General features: G+C 37.9%; 1 protein-coding gene across 8 annotated transcripts in view; it reads left to right on the top strand.

Moving 5' to 3' along the window:
- Nucleotides 1-22,448, top strand: part of TTC29 (tetratricopeptide repeat domain 29) — a 192,000-nt gene that overhangs the window by 56,131 nt on the left and 113,421 nt on the right. For 2 of the 8 annotated variants that reach the window (XM_053940812.1, XM_053940813.1), the window contains exons 1-3: nucleotides 15,247-15,608; nucleotides 18,405-18,501; nucleotides 20,895-20,978. In XM_053940812.1, the coding sequence (XP_053796787.1) occupies nucleotides 15,599-15,608; nucleotides 18,405-18,501; nucleotides 20,895-20,978 (191 nt within the window). In that variant the 5' untranslated portion in view covers nucleotides 15,247-15,598. The other 6 variants (XM_053940815.1, XM_053940814.1, XM_053940818.1 and 3 more) reach the window with 5 other exon arrangements.

Genomic DNA, 22,448 nt, shown 5'->3' with positions numbered 1-22,448 from the left:
ATGTTTTTTCTCAATGTCAATCTTTATTTCAATCTTTATCTTTTTCTGAAAAGTCATCCTGAGTTTCCACATACATCCTTTTCCAAAAGATTTTAATTCTTAAAGTGATATCCTTGGTCCTCGTAATGGTAAGTCTCAGGTCAGCTCAAAACAATGATGGATGAATGTCTACACATTCACACTAAAATACAATTTGTTACAATGGATCTTCTCATGGTTTTCAGTCCCTTCTTGCTTTAAAAGTTCCTTTACTGTATTTAACTGCATCACCGTGGAGAGGCTTAGCATGAACTGACAACAGTGGATGTAAAGGCAAATTATGAAGTGTACCAGCAATGGTTTCACATCTTACACAGCCCTGTCCAAGATTATTTTACACAAAGCAATCTGGGCATTTTCTCCCCACTAATAACTAGCAGCATCTGACCTGTATAATTAGAGAACCATATAACCACTTTAAATTTCACCACTTAACATTTAATTTACTGGCCATGAGTATCTATTTTGTTTTTTAAGATTAGATGAGTCAGTTTTAGAGTTGGTGGTTTTGTAATACAACAAAATTCTAGTCAAAATAAGCACAGAACAAGGTAAAGACACTGCATCGTAGAAGAAGGAGCCTTCTACTTCAATGAATAATTCATTTGTGAGCCATGGAGGCCATGAAAATCTGAGAACAATACATAAACATAATCTGCAGCACAAAGCTTGGGAGTGCTAAGTAGGGGTTACTCACTTGAGCCCAAAGACAGTGATAACAGTTTGGTTCTGGCTGCCCTGCTGAAAACTCCAGGACTATGTTAATATAATAAAAGCTGTGATCAGATCCCTTCAACCTCAGGTGCAAAGAAAACGCTGCAGCAGAAAAGCAGCTGTCAATTGTTTCTAAAATAACCGAAGAAAAGAAGAACATGTTGCTAATCCAAGCTGATGAGAAGAATGTAGAAAATTAAGAGACCTTTACTCCAAAAAGATCTTCAGTGGCTGCAGGCAATGAGTGTAGGAAATTTACTGTGGGCTATAATAATTGCTGCCTGCCCTGGGAAACAGCATCAAGGCCAGAGCAGTCATGGCTCCATGCAAGCACATCCTCTAATTATTGAAAAACCTGTGTGGAGTCTCAATGTTAATCAGTCTCTCAGAGACTTCAGCTTTATGTAGTTAGTGCAGATTTATGGCATTTTTCTTTTCTTGTTATTAAAACTGATATTTCACAAGGAAGAAACTATCTCCAGACAACTGTTAAAATGCAAAGTTTCAGCCATAAAAGAGAACTGCAGAATTATTCTGAGACTGTTCCACAGAGAACCCAAACAAGAAGGCTAAGAAACAAAACATCAAAGACACATGGAAAAATGTAAAAAGATGAGACTTTAAAATATTAACTAAAGATGCAACAGTTGGCCTATAGATTCAAGAGGTTATAGTGTAATTAATTAAGTGCTTGTTACAATTAGGGAAATAAACAGCACATATGCTAATGCAACATGAATAATACATAACGATAAAAAAGTAAAACAAATTGAGAGGTTTGCACAGTCACATTACCAGAGTCATTTGCATTATTGTATCAACAATGTTCTTAAAAAACAAACACAGAACGTCAAAAATCTGTTGCAAGGCTAGAGTTTGCTTCCTTTTATGAGTGCTGCAGTAAGAGTATAATGTACAAATTCTGATTATTCCACTGAGATGATTTTATAATATATTTTGGTCCCTAATGCTGAAGCAACTTTGAAACATTTTACACAGTGGTCTTGGACAAATAATATGTTTAATCAATATTTCAGATTTTCTACCAGCTGGGTCTGCAGATTTCTGGAAAATAAAGTGGGAAAAGTTGTGTGTCTCAAGATCTTTTCTCTTACTCTTGCATATTACATCAATCCCTACTTTCCAGAAGCACCTGCCACTTCATAAATAGATGAACCCTGGGAGAGTTCACAGAAAAGAAACGATAAAAATTGCGAACTTCTATGTCACTGACAGGATTTGAGAAGGGCTTGGGGGTGGGGAGGGCAATAGACATGTTATTCACACGTCATTTGGTTGTCATCGTTCTTAAAAATATGAAATAATAGATCTGATTTGTCTAGAGATTTTAATTTGCTGGTGATGTCTCACTGTGTTCTGTGGCCTAAATTAGCATCAAAATAATCTTTCTGGAAAGATGTGCATAAATACTGCATAAAAATTTACCGTAGATTGTAGTTATAACCCAAAAGTGGTACATTTATTCTGTCTAGAAAAAGACTGTACAAGATACCCAATTATCTATATGGGAACAGGAAGTTCAAAAGATGTAACTGGAATAAGCAGTGGGACTGCCTGAATCAGAGCACAAGACTGGAATCAGAAAAGGAGATGCAAACTGACACCTGACATCAGCTCTTTATTCCACTTAAGATGCTAATACTTGAAAAGAAAATAAGGACGAAAATATCACGGCCATATGTGCAGGAAAGATGCAGAATCATTTGAAGTACAAAAAATGTTATGCAAAAGCAAGCAATGTGTTCAAGAATTCTCTTATCAGTATAGAAAGCTCTTAGATGTACAGACATCTGGGACATTATTTTAGACTAACTTGCAGCTGTAACCTTAACTATGGTTGTATGATAACTTAAATCATGCCATGCACTCAAAAGTGAATCACAGCTGCAGATTTTACTGCCTGATTTACTCTGAAGGTGCCACGAGTTACAACAGTGAAAACACATTAAAGCATTCGAGTGTTTTATCTTCTGTAAAGATTATGACCTAGTCCTCCTACTCACCACCAGAATAAATATTTCTCATTTCAAGACTGATCTTGAACAAACACCAGCTAATCCTGGGAGGGAAAACATGCAGTGGGATCAGTATTATATTTCCAGAATGACATTTGAAAAATGTATTCCCAGGTGAAGCTGGCTGTTACCAATGCAACAAATACTGCAATAATTGTGGCAATAGCAAATAGAAATAACAGGGGCAGAGTGGAAAGCTGTGTGTGCCACTGTGCTTGTGAGCCAGGCTGTGCTGGCTTTGGCAGAAGCAGAGTTTATGTTCTTCCCAGTGGCTGCTATGGATCTGTGCTTTGGATTTGTGCTGAACACGGGGTTAATAATGTGGAGATGTTTTCTACTGCCACGCTGGCAAGGAGGTGTGGGAAGGTGGGAAGAGACACAGCCAGGACAGGTGACCCCAGCTGACCAAAGAGATGTTCCAGACCATGTGACATCATGCTCAGTATATAAACTGGGAGTGAAAAATGAGAAAGAGGGGGATGTTTGAAGTGATGATGTTTGTTTTCCCAGGTCACCTGTGACGGGTCCCTTTTCTCCTGGAGATGACTGAACCTGCCTGTCCATGGAAAGCAGGAAATTAATTCCTTGGTTTGCTCTTTGCTTTTTGTGGGTTTTGCTTTCCCTGTTAAACTGTCTTTATCTCAACCCATGAGTTTTCCAGCTTTTACCGTTCCAGTTCTCTCCCCAGTCCTGCTGGTGGGGGAGTGAGCAAGGGGATGCCTGAGACTGGGTTGCTGGCTGGGGTTAAACAATGACACAAGCAAAAGTAGTTAGACCAATGATTACTAATTACAAATTATAACTCAGATTTCTATCAAAGAATAAAGCCACTCGGTAATACACAAAGTGTTGCATTTAGCACTTTAGATCCACATATTCTTACTGGTAAAGTTCTGTTTTGCAGGCATTAGCTACCACTTTCTGCCTTAGTAATAAGATTCACATTAAGAAAAATCTGATGTCTTCCTCATCATTTTATAATAACAACATGCTGAAATTCAACTGCATGCAGATTATATAGACAGGGAAGTCTAGATTTTCTCACACTTGTTTCTCTATCTGCATAATTGTATCCTTGCACTTTATTATTTACCTGTTTACCTTACAGCACATTAATTTTAAAACATGAATAACTGAGTTTTACTGGGTGAGATATGAAGTACCACCTTTATAAAATACCGTATTCTACAGTAATTACTGCAAACGGCAGTATTGCTCTTATTACTTAGAGTGTCTGAAATCATTGCTACAGAAATACTGTATATTTTTAAAGGAGGAGAAATGCTTTGTGTAGGTACATAGAATTTTCAATCCCAAAACTTTTTTAACCCACAGGAAAATTAGCAATAGTTAATCGATTTTACTTTCAAATGATACATACTATTATCAGGTATATTTATCCTCTGCTTCAATTTTTATGCAAACATAAAAAATATAGCACATCTATTTATTCAACAATACATTACTGTCAATTACTGAAAATACAGCTGGCAGCTTTGAAGATATAAACAGAAAGTAAATTTTTCTGAAGAAGTGCTTCACTGCTTTTCTAACCTGACAGTTATTGGCCTTATAATAATGAGAGATTATATCACTATTTAAAATAAGTACAAAATTTTTTGGATAAGAAACTGTTTGAATAGAATCTTTTAAGACAGTGTCAGATTCGATTAGACCTTCTTCACTTACAAATGAAACAGATACAGATAGACTTAAAAATTTTAAATCAAAATTGTTCCATTAAGTGATCAGTGACCGTATAAGAACAGATGTGAGATTTTAATTTTATTTCTTTATTTAATGGATCTTCCTTCATTTTATTTTATAAACCATCTAAAATTTTATGTTGATATCCTACCTTTGCCACTACTTTTACTAGACATTGTACGTGGTGTCATGATGTGTCTTCATGTATGTAAATAAGTGATCTGAGATGAATGTTTCTTCACTAAATCTTTCCTTGGAAGAATAAAATATGTAATTTTTGCTTACCTTCCTCAAGGATATGACTGTGTCATAAGCTGTATGACCTGCTTTTCTGGGCATGCTAGCCAGTATTTCTGTATGTTGTGCTGCCCTGTTTGCCTACTCCCTATCTGTATGGACATGGAATTTTGTCCCTCTTCAAAAGACACTGTAAAAATACTGAGAAAAATATAGTAAGAAAAAGGCAGCAAAAACAAAGGACTACACTTTAAGGGAGAAGGTCCATGTTGCTATGAGTTCTAGAAAAACGAAAATTTAGCTGTAATGAGGGAAAGGAACACCAATATTTGAAGGAAAACACAAGGCACAAGGAAGAATCACCAGCTCTTCAGAAACAAGCCAGGCAGCTGTCTGTATCTCACACCATTTTTTCAGCCCTTTATATTGTTAAAATCAAGGTAGGATCTCTATAATGCCTGTATTTCATACACTTCAGTCACCATATTTCTCTGCTATGAAAATTTAAGAACATTTGCCAATTATTTTGCAACTGAGAAAAGAAAGAAATTCCTGATGGCTCCTGGGGAGCTTGTCTCTGTAAAGTCTTTTCTGGTTGGACAGCAGGGACACAGCTCTCAGAGGAGTGTGCAGCACAGAGAAACTGCACACTAAGGCTGAGTGCAGAGGCCAAAAGGCAGTGCCTGAACTCTGCTCAGGCTGAAGAGGGCAAGGATTCACTATGAGACCTTGAGGAGAGTTCAGAGGTAAAGTTCACAGGGTGGACAAGAAGGCAGCTGTTAAAATTACAAAATTAGATGATTATAAAATTACAATGTAGGTCCTTATAAACCTATATTATGCAAGATTCTTAACCCTGACTTTATGTAAATTGTTATGGCAGATAAGAGTGATTCTCCAAAGCAGAAGTATCTTGGCTGAATCCTCCATACTGGGCTCTGGAGACAGAAATTCCTCTCAACAAATCCAACACAAAGGACAGATGGATGCTGACATTACAGTGTATCATTCAGGAGGAATTAATGTTGAATTTCATTATGGATATTAGTTTCCAATCTTTCTAGCAGTAGACTCAAATTATTATCTTTACTATTGCCATAATTCATCTCCCAGCTGGGCCATATTACTAAAATACAATTTCAGTTCAGCTTGTTCCCATGTACTTAGCTCAAACTGTTTAAATAACATTGTTCAAAGAAATGATCATTAATCACACTGTAAGAACATCTATCTGGCAACACTTAAGACAAAGCTGAAACTGATGTTGTTACAACATAAAGGTAATGGGTTGTTATAGAATATAGAACCACAGAATGTTAAGGCTTGGATTAAAGATCACCTAGTTCCATGCCATGGCCATGGGCTGGGACGTCTTGCACTAGACCAGGTTGCCCAAGGCCTTATCCAGCCTGGTCTTGAACACTTCCAGGGATGGGGCATTCACAGCTTCTCTGGGCAACCTGTGTCAGTGTATCACTACCCTCACAGTAAAGAATTTCTTTCTAGGATCTAACTTAAATTTCCTTAAATTTTCTAAATTTCCTACCACTGCATTTCCTACCAAAGAGTCCCTCTCTGGCTTCCCTGTAGCCCTGCTGTAGCCTGAAAAGTTGCTACAAGGTCTCCACACAACCTTCTCTTCTGCAGACTGAACAGCCCAAATTTTCTCAGCCTGTCTTCACAGGAGAGGTGCTCCAGCCCTCTTATCAACTTCATGTCCTTCCTCTGGACTTACTCCAATAGTTCCGTGTCCTTCTTATGTTAGCAGGACCAGAACTGTGCTCAGTACTCCAGGTTATGAAGGTTTTAAGTTCACGATCAAGTCCCAAGAAAAGCCACCTTTAGCATCATCCTTCCTGGAGCTGAGAGATTTAAAAGTCAGAGCACCTGTTAATTTGTGGAAAAAGATGGTCAGGATGGAGCAAGATAGACAACATGCCCGAATTCTCTGCATCTGAGGAAACGGGTGTAAAAATGCTACACAGATGTGTACTACAATTACAATAGTGTGAAGCTTGTCCATGGAAGAATGCCAAAACCATCTGTTTTCAATAAACATGCTCTCCCAAAGCCTAATTCATGAGAAACTGACACAAACGTCTGTTTCACATTTAGGAGAGAATGTGACTCAACAGTTTGGGCCTTGCGGCCACCACAAAACACAGGCATTTACGTCAAAGCCTACTGCACGTAGCTCCAAGTTCTGCTCCTAACGTAGTGATAATGCTTTCCTCAGGATTTATGGCCCTCAGCTGTCATTTCCAGCTGCTGTCTTCTGCTTTACACTCCAAAAGATTTTACTTTGACCAGATAATACCAGCAAAATAAGGGTAAGGTTATACTGGACCAGTATTAACTTGAGTTACACTTGGACATCCCTGCAAACTGAGGGACAATAAGTATCGCCTTCATCTGTGAACACTTTGTTTTGAGGCAGATCCATAAAGAATGAGTGAAGCCAGTGGCTTTTGCTGAGAAACTCCTGCTTCCCTGTTCTGGACATCTTGCAGGCAGCTAAAAATCTTCCTCTTCTTTGCATGGTAGTGAAGAAAAACAAGCAAAAGTTTCTGATTCCAGTAAAGTGTCATTCCAACAGCAGCACTTCACTGAATTCTCTGGCTTTATCAGTTCAGTTATTATTTTCGTATTATCTTGTAATTTAGATACAATTATTGTAGATTCTTCAGCCTATGTTAGATATTCTCTGTACTCCCCAGAGTTTTTGTATCCTGTTTTATACTTCTTCTCTTGTTTTTATCTGTTGTCACCTATTGTGCCTCAGTATTTTACTCTCGGGTACTTCAATTATATATGAATGTGATGTGCTTCACAGCAGCTACTTTCCATTTGCCATCTAAATACCTTTGTAGATGAATGTAGTAACCTACATTTAACTTCACAGGCAGTTGTGCAAACCTACTGCATTTCAGCTTTTGGGTTTGGTGTGGTTATTTTGTCTGCTTGCTTTTATTTGATAATTGATTCCTAGATGTTTTGGGGTTTTTTTATCCTCCGCTTTCCAAATCAAAAATAAAATGGGAAGAGAGAAAAAAAGCCAACTGTTTAGGCAAGTCATTGAGCATATTCCTAAACCTGAAGGGAAAGAGGCTAGCTTGGGATGTTAGAAGGCTCAGCTCTTAAGGTTTAATCATATTGGCTTCCTTGGTGTTGGTCATTTACTTAAGTTCAGCAATTTTTTAAGAAAAGTTCTATTACAGGACAAGGTAGCTTGTCTGGTTTCAATGTCTTAACAGAAGTAGTAATTATTTGCAAAGCATTGGTAATACCTCACCCGACTGATTTTCAGAAGTGCTTTTATCTCACAATTAAGCAGAATCTGTTTTCCCTGTACTCCTACAAATAAGACACTTTGAAAACAGAGAGGCAAGATCCCTGCTCTAGTATTGCCTACAGAGACAAAAGCCAGCTAAAGAAGGTGGCAGGCATATGAGCTGGCATTAACATTTATAGGAATATCCTTTTACTTATTTCCAGAAAATACCAGCAATCCCTGAGACACAAATCGTTGTTTGATGCTTTCGTAATTTTTAAATGTAAATATAAACACACTGAAGGAAAATCACATATACCTCACATCACAGTTCCCTTAAACACTAATGCTCCTTAAACACTATGACAGAATAGTGAAATAGAATTTACTATCAAGCTCTAATAACTTTGAGGTTGGGTTCTAAGTCTTATTAATTATATGAAATAAAAATCAGTACACTACATTATATGAGCCATTTTTATTTTTATCAGGGTTGTGTTTTTTTTTTTCCCTTGGCTACTTGTAAGATATCTTTGCCTCAGTCTATAATATTTACAAAATGTTCCGGGTAGAAAACATATGCTGAAAAAAAAAATTACCTGCCCACAAAGCTTATGGCTGACCACAAATGTTTTAAGGGTGTTCTCAGTTCTTAAAGTCACTTCACAGAGCAGATAATGATCTTCTCAAACTCACAAAAAGTAGGGTGCTTTTGTGGAAAACTGAATTTTAGACTAATGTAACAGTTCCTTAAGCAGTCCTCTTACTGCTTGAATCTAAAAACACATTTAATATAATATGCCAGTATTCAGGAAAACATATAAAACAATAAGCATATATTCTTGCAGGAAAAAAAAAACAACCCAGTGCTAGAAGAACAGAAAATAGCTGCATTGGACAAAAATAATGCAAAAGAGAAGCCTTCCATTTATAGCAATAATACATCTTATTTGTTTGGATTTTTGCTTTTCTGAATCCCATAAGGACCTAACATATCTTTTAGACTATTTTGAAATAATTTTAAAAGTAAATAATTTGGTAGGAATTTTTAAATCAATTGTTAACCCATGATTTGAGTGGCAGTCTGACTAATCAGGAAAACAGCATGAACAAATGGTAAGTAAATACAAATCAAAACACATCAAGAAATAAATGTCTGAAAAAAAAACCCCAGCAATGCTCTAGGGAATTCTCTGACTTCAAATGCTTTGCAAATACAGATTGAACTTTAGGTATGTTGTTATTGGTTAAACAATTTTTAATGAAATATACAGACCTATGTGCTCTTAAATGGATAATTTATGTGCAATGTTATTGTCTCCCAAGGTTTAATTAAATGTTTGCCTTGTGGCTAATCAGCTACAATTAATAAATGAAGCCTATATTCATGTCACTGATAGGGAATGTTAAAATGGCCTCCATTGTAATTTCAGTATCACTTTTGTGTCTGGTTGATAACAACATTCTAATGTATGAGAAACTTCCACAAAATAATTTGGTAGGAACACAATGACAAAGTTCCACTAGTATAATGGACAGGTTTATCACAATGCCAAATTTCAAGTTTGGAGGTAAGTACAAAGTGGTACTGGATGTGGAAGTGTATGCATACAAAGTGCTTTTCACCCCCAAAGTTTCCAAAATTCAATTTATACACCTATTCTACCAAAAAAAGGAGCAACATTTCTTAGCCTTATGGATAGGAAGGAGTTTGCACAGTGGAGTATAAACATCCATTAATCACCTGACCTACTGAGCCCAAAGGATGTGAATGATCTCTGGCATGACACACCTAAATGTTGCCTTAGACTATGTAAGAACAACACATTATTTTCCTTGACATGACCTTTCCATGCCTTTTCACTCCTGCTACTTTAAGTTATAAACCTGTATAGGTAAACCTTCAAAATGTAGGTGAGCCTCTACTGGGCACTCTCCCATCTGAACACTGATCCTATAAATCGTGGGCTAATAGAACAGGCCAAAGGCAATGCTGGCTGTCACTGACAGTGTTCCAGAAGTCATCTAGAAAGAGAATTTTACATCTGCTAACCTCAAAAGACATCTGTTCTCTGTGGTTAGCATGTTGTTTGTTATTTGTTATTTATCATTTACACTGCACTAGTGCACACAGGTCTCAGGGCTGGGCTCCATCACATAAAGTGATCTGTTGCCTGTATCAGTGTTTTAGATGTTGCCTGTAATAATAATTGTTGTTGCCTGTATCAGTGTTTTAGATGAGATGCAATCAGTGGGTGTGAACAGAACTAGAAAATTATAATGAAAGAAGAGTTTAATAGCAATTAAGTGCAAACAATCTTCAGGGACCAAGTGCAAAACTTCGAAGTTTCAGCTTATTGGGGAAAAAAATAATTTATCTGCCAGCTGAATATGAGCATCTCTTGCTGGCAGTCTTTCTTATTATCTCAAATCATTTTTTTTCACCAATTTAAGCATAATTTATCATACAAGGAACAGAACTGTACAGGATAATTCTACTGTCATCACTTAAGTCATTCATTTTGATTGTACCTCCCTTGATTTAGTTAGAGTCTCATTCAGCTATACAAGCCATACCACGTACAGCATCATGAAATTCACTCAGAGGAGTGTGAAAGACTGTAAATACTGCTGTCTTCCATTAGGATAAAGAAAGGCATAATTAATTGCTGTACAGTAAGAATATTGGCTGCATATTTTGTCTCAGGAAATGAAAACTTATTTAAGAATAAGTTATTTCTCTTGGGGTTGTAAAGACATCTTTATCTGTACATCACTGTTCTTTTACCCAGGCTTCCATTTATTACAGAATGAAGACTACACAAATTAATGCATTAGAACTATTTAGCTCAGTTTTTCATGGAACAGCTTGTCCCTACATACACCAGAATAAACAGATAATCACCGACTGAATGTTGAAAATACAGTGTAGTTTTCTAAATGTGATTACAGTGGCTTTTTCTCTGTTACTAATATCAGCTCTACACATAAAACATTTTTAAATGCTCTATAGGATAAACAGTCATAACCTAATTCTGATTACAATTTCCCATTCAATCATGAAGGAGACCTTCAAACTCACTTGCCTGAGGCACTGAGAAGCTCCAGGTCTTTGACGCTCATGAAAGAAAGATAACAATCACTCTTCAGGGGAGAGAGATTTTATTATACATACCCCGTGGGTTTTTTTTATCCTTTATCAAACTGCACCTTTGTGGGCCTTTAATTTCTTAATGGGTTGTTTATCCTTTCCCCCATAATTCATGATGATAAGCTAGATGTCACAGAGATATTGTTATGGTGATGAAAAAGTTATTCTGATGAGCTGAGTCAGTGATGTAGTTTGATTAACTTTTTATATAAATCTTTCTAGACAGCTTTCAAAAGAAGGCCAAACAAGTCAGTTGACATTGTAACAAATGTTTCAGTAGGTGAAAATCCATCTGATGCAAACCTATAAAAATACCTGAAATAAGTAAACAGAATCAGGAGGAGATATTGATGGCATAAATTTCATTTTATCTTAACATATAAAGTGCATGCTGGGGCACTTTTGTCTGTAATGCATGTAGAATATAGACCTTACAGTGGCATGATATAAAGACTTAAGAGCATGACTTTTGCAAAGCTGTATTATTTGCAATTCCAACATTCACAATTAAGTTTATTAGGTGCTCTCAGGGAAAAACCAAGAAAATCTATGTACACTGATTGCTACCTGGTAGCACGCTCAGTGTTGCCCTCCTCCAGTTCCCTGGTTTTGTATTTTTAACAGTTTGGCCGTTTCTCCTTTTTTTTCTTCATACTTTTCACTGTGATGCCTTAGTTTTCACCAAGCCTCTCCCTCCTCCCTCCTTTCTAAAGCAAAGGACTGGAGACACTTCAGGTTTGAGGCATTTTTGTGTAGTGGACAGGTGGATAAGTAACAGGAAAATCAGAACTACCAAGGACCAAAGATGAACAGGTAGGCAGGAATCAAAACACTTATTTTTTTAATGAGCAGCATTCAGGTATTCAGGAGTATCCAGATGTGTCCTGGTAAGTTTTGGGCATTGCCACATTTAAGCACAGCAATTCATTTTCCATGTAACCATTAAAGGTGCACAACATATTTCCTAAGGGTACCAGCTACTCATAGTGATCAATACATTGCACTCTTTGACTCTCTAGGTTACATTTTTGAATATGCCGATGTCTGAAATCAATTTTTTTTCAAACAAATTAATTCTTCACACGTTTTTTGCAAAGAACATCTGCTATAAAATATCGTCATTCCATGGACATTATTATTGCTTACAGAACTGGGAGAAAACCTACTCTAATGATAGGAACAAAAAAGCGTTAGCAACTGAATTTTTTTTCTATGGACTGACATCCTTTCTCTTCAGGACTTGGAGGCCAAACATTTCTAGGCAAATTAAACTGGTGCTAGAACACAGTATTGTAATAGGAGTTGGTTTCATCCTTAACCACAGAAAGGCTACTGCCTCCTTATATTACTATAGAGATGTAGACTGCCTTTGATTCTCTGCTAAAGAGTGTTCTCTCTAACTTACATATTGTTGGGCATGCAGGATCCTTTGAACGCATCTCCATAAAAAAAAATTTTACTTTGCTTCCAAGTAAAATGAATTATATATGTTTAACACAGGAGATGTAGCCATGGTGTAAATGTCTGCTTGTGAAGTATTTCAGATATCATTCCAGAATATTAAGAATAATTTCAAATCTGCTGGTTTATCTTTTCAGTTTTTACAGGTTTTCTTTGTAAGTTTATGTACAGGATACAAATAATTGTGTCATTGAAGTGTTTAATCCAAAAAGCCAAATGATAGTAAGTAAAATGCTTTACTGAAGTCAAATTAAATTACATCAATAAGCAAAACCTGCAGCCTCATTAAGACAGCAAAGTCTGATTGCCAGGCTCTATTTTTCTGCCAGGATATAAAGATTTTTTTTTAGCAGGAGCCCACGGTAATTGGAAATGTCTTTCTTCCTTGAAATTATTTGTTAACTGAGTTAACAATATTGTCTATTCTGTATTTTGCCTGATCAATGTCACATTGGTAAACTTCTATTATCCCATTTATTCTTTTACAGTATTAGAACAATACTAGCTTCACCCTCCTTTAAAAAGTCTTAGTGTTTCAAGAACTTCTGAATATGAACATTGATAGACTTGTTCATTCCAAAAGCTTTAATGGCAGTTTTCTTTCAGTAACTGAACCATTCTCCCTCATCTTTGAATAGAAAACAACTGTTCAACATATTTAACAACATATTTACATCAGCTGCTGTCTTCCCAAAAGACAGAAAAAGTATGTGTATCTTTAACATTTGAAGTTTATTACTGATTAAGGTTTAAGCTCTTGTGTTTGGGTCTTAATAGGGTCTTCTTACTATTCAGATCATTTTCTCTATTCTACAGCTGCAAAACCCCTGCAATTTCCTCATTTTACCTCAGTTGACCATATGTATATTTCCCTCATAACCTTTTACTTGCCACAGCAATTTTCTACAATTCCTACCTTTCGGTGTACACGAATGACACCACATTATTTCTCCAGCTTTGCAGATGTTTGCCTTGTAAACCACCCTGGCTTTTCAGCAAACATATATTTTAGTTGTGGCATTCTGGCTGAGTGGGTGTCTGCACTACCACCCTTAAACCACTTCCAATTACTATTCTCCACTTCGGATTAAATTTCTTCTCCCAACAGACTTACCTTATAATAATATTCACCTTTATAAAATTAGCACTTCCAAAGGATTAAGTATATGTATTATTGGCTGGGACTTAATTCTGTTTGCACATATCAAATGTGATCAAATCATTATCAGTTATTCCTAAGCTATGGCTAATTTTTAGTTCTGTGATCAATTCCTTTTCATCTGACAAGACGAGGTCTAATATAGAATTCCTCTGTGTTGGATGCAACATTTTTTGAGTTAGGAAATTGACATTTTAAATATTTTGAAATTCCAAGTACATTTTAACACTGGCAGCATGAGACTTTCAGCATATGTCACTCAGACTGAAATTCACTCAGTGCAGCAGTGCTTTCCCTATGTGTTGTAGGTGGGTAAGGCATAGGTCATGCTGTTCTCTAGTGTGGTTTGATATCAGCTAAGTACCCTGTCAGCTTCTGACTTATCCACTTGAACATTGACCCATAAACATGCAAGATCCTTTGTTTCCGATTGCCATCAACTCAGAAACAGGTAATGCCATTTTTTAAGTGCTTTCTGTCCACTTGATCCTTCCAAAATAGATTATAGCAATTGATTCTGACATTCCTGTTTTCCGAACAGTTGTAGCAATAAAAACTAGGTCAAATCTGTGCTAAAAAAAAATAATCTCCTGCCAGTGTCAAGTTTCCAACACAAAAAGAGAAGTCACTGAAAAATCTCTGCTATTTATATTCTGTAACATCCCAATTGAGTTTCTCTTATAGTTTTCATTTGCACTTAGCAAAAGCTCATTGATTCCTTCTCAATATTTCCATTTCTGACCAGAAATGCTGACCTGCCCAAGCAGGCCAGCCCCTTAGAACAGCTCCTTTGTGACAGTAAATTAAGCAGCAAACCCTCACCAACAGAAAGTGAGGACATTTTCCACAAACAAAATGCCTTCATGTTGTCACTTACTCAGAGATTCAGTCTAATGTGTTTTTCTACTTTGCTCTTTCCCTTATTCAGAAGTCCTGAAGGACTTCAGGAAGGTTCAGAGGTCCTGAAAGAATGGAGGTCAACAAAGATGATTCAGGGACTGGAACTTACAAGGGTCTTACAAGTAAAGGCTGAGGGAGATGAGCCTGTTCAGGCTTGAGACGACTGGGAGGGGACCTCATGAAGGTCTGTCAGTATCTGCAGGAGGGATACCAAGAGGATGGACCAGGCTATGCTTCATGCTCTGCTGAGCAATAGGACAAGAGGCAACAGAAGAAACTGATGCACAGGAAGTTCCACCTGAATATGAGGAAGAACTTCTTTACTGTGCAGTGACCACACACTGAAACTGATAGTCCAAAGAGATTGTGGCCTCCCTCACTGAGATATTCACGGACCATCTGGGCACAATCCAGTGCCATGTGCTCTGGGACAACGCGGCGTAAGCAGGGAGCTCGGACCAGACGACCCACTGTGGTCCCTTCCAACCCTAACCATTCTGTGATGCTGTGAAAGAAGAAAATCTGATCGCTGCAGGTGACCCTTTAGCACCTGAGAGATTGCCCACAGTTCCTTAGGTGTCCATACGATCCTGGCTCTTTGCTTGCCAGCTTCAGAAACTCGCTCAGCTTTGAGGGACGCTCCCGTTTGAGGCAGCTCGTTCGGAGCTCACCTGAGCTCCTGGAAAGCACACCACCACCTCTGGCCGTGCCTATCTCTCACAGCCGCCGCGCTTCCAGCGACTTAGCCCCGCTCCAGCGCCTCCCCGAGCCCGCCGGGAAAGGGTGGGACGGTCCCTGAGGGCTCCGGGAGCCCGGCCCTCAGCACCGCCCGGCCCCAGCGCCGCCCGCCCCCGTCGCCATGGCGAGGCCGCGGCGTCCCGAGAAGGGCCGAGCCGGCGGAGAGCGCGTCCTGCAGCCGCGCCATGAGCCCAGGTCTGTCCCCCGGGGAGCTCCGGCTGACGGGGGTACATTTTATCGGAACTGGAGCAGGGCCAGGGTGTGTAGCGGGACAGGTGAAGGCACACGCTGAGGTGTCCCTGGGCGGTGGTTGGTGACAGCCAGGCAGCAGCGGATGACGGCAGAATTCCCAGAGCCGCAGGGACGGAGGGCATTGAGAATACGGGTCCGGCTGAGGCCGTGACCTTGTCCGGGTCACTTGGAACAAATGGCCTCTATCACGCTGGCTATAGATTTCAAAAATGTATTGTTAGTTTTTAATTTTTTAATCAATTTACACTATTACTTTCAGTGTAATAAAGCAGCGTGCCAGTAAGTCTGTCCTGTCACATTCTGATGTCCCTTTATCTTATGAGGTGCCAAGCAGCAGCAGATATGCCCATAAAGACAGCCCTGTGGTGTATCCATCCCTGCTTCTTCACCTCCTTCCCAGGGAGGGAAATCCTCAGCCTCCAGTTAATACCTCAGAAAATGTGTAGGAAGAGCAAAGGGGAAGCCAACAGGTTTCCCAAAAGGTGCCAGGAAAGGCACCATTGCTCTCAGCTATCAGCTGGTGTTTTATCTTCAGCTTCAGTGCACCTTGGAACAATTACAGTCCATGGGGAGATTCCCTCCACTGTGGGATTAAGTGAAGCACTTCTTTAGAAACAAACTGCACCACCTCATATTTTGCTGAATTCTGTGGGTGCTTGATTAAGTAAGTGGCTTAGACTTTATAATGAAGGAGCGAGATGTAAAGTGGACTTTAAATGACTAGTAATGAAATTTACATTACTGAAATAGCATGGGTTTCAGAAGGATGTGTTGCTGGTGCCTTCTGTCATGTGGCTGTGGTTGTAATTTACCTGTAAGAATTAGTTACCTTGGAAATGGGGAAATACACCCTCCATTTCACTCTGAAAGCAATCTCCCACATCTAAAGTAGAAGTTCAGTTTGCATTATTATGGAGCACCTTTTTTTTCCTCTCCCAAGCTTTGAGTTTGAAATAGAAGCCAGGGTAGTATTTTAGTCCTTGTGAGGCAGAAACACACTAAGAAAAATGTCTGCATATGTGCCTGATGTGAGACCTGTGTGTCTGGTAGCCTCTTTTCCCATAGATATGATTTCTGTGGGTTGGGAACGTGGAGCGTGTGAGCTAGCAAGGACTTGTCGTGTACTCCAGCCAGGTGCTTTGTGGCAGTCCCCAGATTACAGCTCCCTATCAATAGCTTTCCGTGGCTGCAGTGGCTCTGTGGGGCTACTTCCCCACAGAGCAGCTCAGCTCCTTCCCCCCTTTTCTGCCCCATAGCTCAGCCCCCCTGCCTTGCCAAATTCCTCAGTGTCCACTAAGGCATGACTGTGTTCATTTTCCCACTTAATACCTCACAACAAAGAAGCTTGTAGAAAGCTTTGCAGCTTCTCTGGGCTTCAATATTGTCGTTCCAAAGTCAATTACTATTTCTCACTGAATAGCATCTTCCTAAAAAGAGGTGTTCCTTTCTATGTAGCTTTTGTATACAAACCTGTCATTCTCTGAGAAGTGTAATCTTTTATAGTGATGAATTACCCATATGTATTTTGTTCTATTGATTTTTTTTGTTTTCTAGGACACACTTCTGTTAAATCTTGCTGCCTCTAATTGCAGACCAGTTTATCTATAAATAATATCTATTTTCTTTCTGTAAAAAATGTTATCATTAGTATGAGGCCCCAAAAGAATGACTGAGGAGAAATATCCTATCCTGTCATCCTTTCAAACTATAATTCTCCTTATTAGTCAATTCTAAGTAACACAATTTAAAAAATTATTTCAATATAACCACAGCAAAATACTGCATCAATGAAATGGCTTTTGATCCCAGAAAGGCTTATAAAATATCTGCTAGTCATTTGTTACTGATCATTCAGTAACAAATTGATTCATATCTAATACCTATTTCCCAAAAAATAAATTTCCTTTCACTAAATGTAGCAAATAGTTAAATTCTTTCCCCCCCTCTTATTATATTCTGTTTTTCCATCCCTATTAAAAGTTTATGCCTTCAGGCCTACCAGCAGGGCATGCAATACCTACATTAAACCAAATTTAAAAGTAAGGGTGCTCCTGCTGCTAACGTCCTCAGATCACAGACATGCAAAATGAAGGAACTGGCAGCTGAAACTTTAATGGTAGGAAGTGTAGACTGAATACTTGGGGAAAAAACACAGTAGCTCTATATGACAAAAAAGTCCTATTAGCATTTATGTACTTCAAGATGACAAGCTAGACGATTCTGTGAGGCTTTTGGCTTTTGTTTTAAGTAAAACCCTGTGTTGTAAGTATAGCATTACTTACAATTTTTTCCTTCAAAAGCTTGTTTCTAGTATGATTATGTAGGATTTTGAACATTAACACAGTGCCTGTCATTGCTTTGCACCTTGTATATTCCCTCATCTATCTGTGTTGTGTATTAACTTAAAATATTATCAGTGCTTGGACCTAGATAGCTTGAGGAAGTAAATGAGATGGCTCAGGGGAATCCCATGCAGGTATTGGTACCTGAATCAGCTGTCCCTATGGAAATCAAAAGCACCTCAGTGAAAGAGAAAAACCCATGGAAAGTTAAATAATGACCATTCCTTTGTGTTACGTCCTACTGAAGTAATGCTGCGATTTGTGTGGAACTGGAGTTGGGTTTTAATGCACTGGAAATAACAGAGAGTGGCCTGGGAAGCAGCACAAGAAGGAAAAGAAACGGCATTGCTGTGAAGGGGTTGTTTCAAGTAATGTTGGTTTTGTTTGTTTGTTTTAGTTAAAATGAACGTGTTGCCTCAAGCGGTCCTCCAAAGCCCGGGGGAACATCCCAAGTTCGTAGAGCAGCCTCTTTGCCCCCCATTAGACTTTGCAAGGTAGGTACCTCTTCTCTTTCAAAGCAGCATTTTTGCTGTGAACAGCTTCAATCAGCTGTGCCGAGGTGACAAATTATGTTTGCTCTTTTGCAATATTTAAAACTACGAAAATCATAGGCAAGGAAATTCTCTCTTTGGAAAGTTCGACAATTAAAAGAGAAAAAAAAAAAAAAAAGGTGTCCACTGGATTAAAACAGATTTCTTGTTAACAACTGAGTGATTTAAAATTAAATAGGAGGCAACTTACAGGTGAAGTAGACTCTTTTTGTACACTTTATGAAGTACTGTGAGTCATTATGGAAACACCAGGGAAAAAAGGATAAAGTAGCTTGGAAAAGGCAAGTGACAACGTCTGGAAAAAAAGAAATTGTGTCTTTTAGCAAATGCCATCCTCGTCTCAATTCTGTAAAAGAAACAGTGTCCATTCCAAGTCACAGTTTCTTTTCTTCACATTGATTAATCAATTAATTAATTTCAATGTTTTTAATTCTCATTGCATATAGGAAGTCATAATGATTTTCCTGAGTTGATGGAATTTCCTAGTGTATTTTTTCCTAAGTATTACCTGCCCATGTTTTCTGTGTAACTGCTATGCTAGCATCATCAATAATAACAGCCAGGGTGAGATGAGTACTTGTTATTTTTAGTAAGCTCAACTCTTTATGATGGATGACCATGTTTGTAGTAGCATCAGTCCAATACAGGTTATTACAGAACTTTGTAATACAGTAATTAGTTTGCAAGTTTTTGCTTATGTTTTTTTTTTTCCCTTGGCTGTAGTTTTATTTAAGTTTGTGGGTTTTACCAATCAGAAGTCAGAAATGCATACTTTGGCTATAAGGCAGGTGGCATTTTAAATTGTATATGACTCTAAGGGGTTTCCCCCTGATTTTTTTAAAATTTATTTATTAAGATACCCTTGTAAAGACAATGAAAAGGCATCAGACTTTCCTTTATTTCATTTTGAGATGCCTTTTAACTGCAGTGTGGATTGAATTGCAGCAAGCTGATAAGAATTTGCCTGTTGTAGTTCACTGTTTCAGTTGGGGGTTTTGACTTCCTCTCCCTTCTTCCAAAGATCTTCCTAAATGTTGATTATTCTGGTGTGAAAATTTTGATATTGAATACATATTGGTGTTGATTGTAAGTGAATTTTCATGGCAATATCCGTAAGTTGTACATCAGCAGCAACTCCCGTGGATTGCGTGAAGTGCAGCCTTGAAGCACAGGCCTCTGCTGGTGCCACTCAGCAGCAGCAAATTCTGGAAGAAATTTAAAGGCACTGGTTGTGAGGGATGTTTTCACTGTTACATTGTTTTAAATACAGACATGTCAAAATATCTCTGCTTTGCTTAGCTATTTTGTTTTCATTTAAATGAACTTTGTGAAGTGTCTTCAGTATTCTCAGAGCAATAAGGAATGCGATGCTTATAATAGCTAACGTTATGAAAAGAGTTTACTCTCATCACTGTAATGAAAGACAGCAGTGTAATACAGACAGAGAAAGAGCAAAGTAATGGATTTATGTGGAACACTAATGCTGAATTTCTTTTATCTTTGAGTGATTAACCAGACAATCTTTGTGCTCTTTCTCGGAAGGATAAAAATGAATTCACATTACTTTTATAAAGATAACATCCTCTACAGTTGGGATATCAGATTCTATTTATATACACCTCATGGTCAGTAAGTGCATATTAGCCTTTCCAGGCATCTCGTGTGTATCAGAGTGGAGATGCAAAGATATGGTGGCTGAAGTGAAAGGTGAAATGGTGCACAGTTCATATTTTAAATCTAGATCCACACATCCTGAAATTTGCTCTTTATTTTGATGGCCTTCGGATTATCCCCTCAGTGGAGCACCTTTTGCACTATGCCACTCAAACTGTGGAAAACCAGGAGCAGTATTAAAAGATTGCATTGCACCAAGGAAAACATTTTGAGTTGGATTTGGGAATTGTTTTCTTGATTTGCTTTTGGTTTTAATTTTGAAGAAGCTGAATATGAAATAGATTGGACCACTGTGGTCCGTACTGATAATACAAAAATGTAACAGTTCTGATTTAGGAAACAGTTTAAATATGGATAGCTTAATCAATTATTACTGATTTAGCTAATACACAATTTCTTCTAGTTTAAACAGAAATATCAGATAACCAGATCCCCTGAAAGCTTATATCACCTCTGTTTTCTTTCAGAAATGAACATTTGAACTAGGTACAGACCAAAAAATTAAAAAGATATTTGTATGTGCTTATAGAATGTCTGATATATTACTTTGTCAATATTTCAGTGTTTAGCTGTACTTGGCGATGATAATATATTATACATGCTGCAGAAGTCTATGTTAGCACCTTACAGTGTTTCTTTTAATTTTTTTCATTTAAATTTAGGATTCATTTGATCAAAGACAAAGATGCCATAGATGATTATTTGGCAAAGAATATCAAAGGAGTGTCAACACAAGAAGCTGCTGCGTAAGTTGGGTTTTTCGAGGCATTTTAACATCCATAAGTTTATTGTTTCCTTTGTTTCTAGTCATCATAGTAATTTAAATTTAAAGTTCCCTAGGCCCTACCCTTTTTAGTGGAACTTGGCATTTAAAAATTGAAGTTGATATTAAATAATGATGTTTCATTTCTCCTGATGTTAAATATATCAAGGCATTTATCTCCTTGGTTTTACTAATTTGTATATTTACCAATTAGATCAGATTTGTAACATTATTGTTAAGATTGTGTCAGTAATTATATTGTGCTGCCTTTTTTTTTTCTTTTCCCTTCTCTTTTTTTTCTGAGCCTTTGTGAAATACCTCCTTTGGGGTAGGAGCTGAGTGTACTGACATACACGTTCTTGTAATTTTGAATTACTATTTAGCCAAGCCCAAGTGCTGACTTCTGTGGTGAAGCATTTAGTTATTTAAAAACCCAGTGAATGAAAGAAATCTAGATAACTTTTGATTTCTTACAGCTGAGGTATTTACATTTAGAAGTTACAAGAGACTATGACTGACTTATTCTTCTGCAGTCTTTTAACAGATCTGGGGTTCAGCACCATCAAAATTAATGAAAGAATTCTAACAAACTGGATTGCTGGTTGCTTAAGTGAGCTGATTTATTTATTTCAATATTTAAATAATAAAAGGATGCATATACAAGGGCTCTAGGCACCTTAACAATGAATATTGCAAGATCACCCTTGCAGCATAAAAACATTCTATCAGTCAGACAGGAATTCCACCAGCTAGTTTCTTGCAAAATATGCTTCTTTTCTCCTTCCTAGCCTAAGAATGTGCCTGCAAACCTTCCCTAAAAACTTCCACGTTGAAATCTGGAAAATTACTGCAAGTATCAGACCTCAGGGAGCAAGCACAGAAGTAAGCACCTTCCCTTACTGTGCCCCTGGTTCCACATCACCTGTGGAACTGGCTGCTCTGCTCATTACACTCCAGCAATTGTCAGAGGCTGAGTTTCCTTCCCAGGGAGCTGTTTCAGTCCTCAGCCCCAGTGGATTTCCACACACCATGCCAGGGACACAAGTGTTCTCTCTGAGGTGATTACACAGGAGGTCACTGCTATTTTAGGAAGGCCTTGAGGCTTAAAAGTGCATTTTACAAACAAACAATGCAAAAAAAAAAAAACTCCTAAGTGATGTTTTTATATCCAAACCCTGAGTCTGAACATTGTGGAAAAGGAAACCAGTGAGGACATCCGCAATGAAGAATTTTCTCATCTGTTCTGCAATACCTACCCAAAGTGGAGTTCCCTTTACAGTGTTGTAAGAGGTTGTTTTTTCCAAAGTTACCAAAGCCTCTTAGAAGATTACCATATGTATTCTGGTGTATTTCTATGGAGATTTTTAAAGTACCTACTTTAAAAGGTTACATTCATGTTCTATGCGTTTAATTCTCTTCAAATTTTAGCTTTTGATAATAAAGCAGCAGTTAC

This window comes from Vidua chalybeata, chromosome 4 (genome assembly GCF_026979565.1).
Source record: "Vidua chalybeata isolate OUT-0048 chromosome 4, bVidCha1 merged haplotype, whole genome shotgun sequence".
Lineage (NCBI taxonomy): Eukaryota > Metazoa > Chordata > Aves > Passeriformes > Viduidae > Vidua > Vidua chalybeata.
This window is presented reverse-complemented; position numbering and strand designations above follow the sequence as displayed.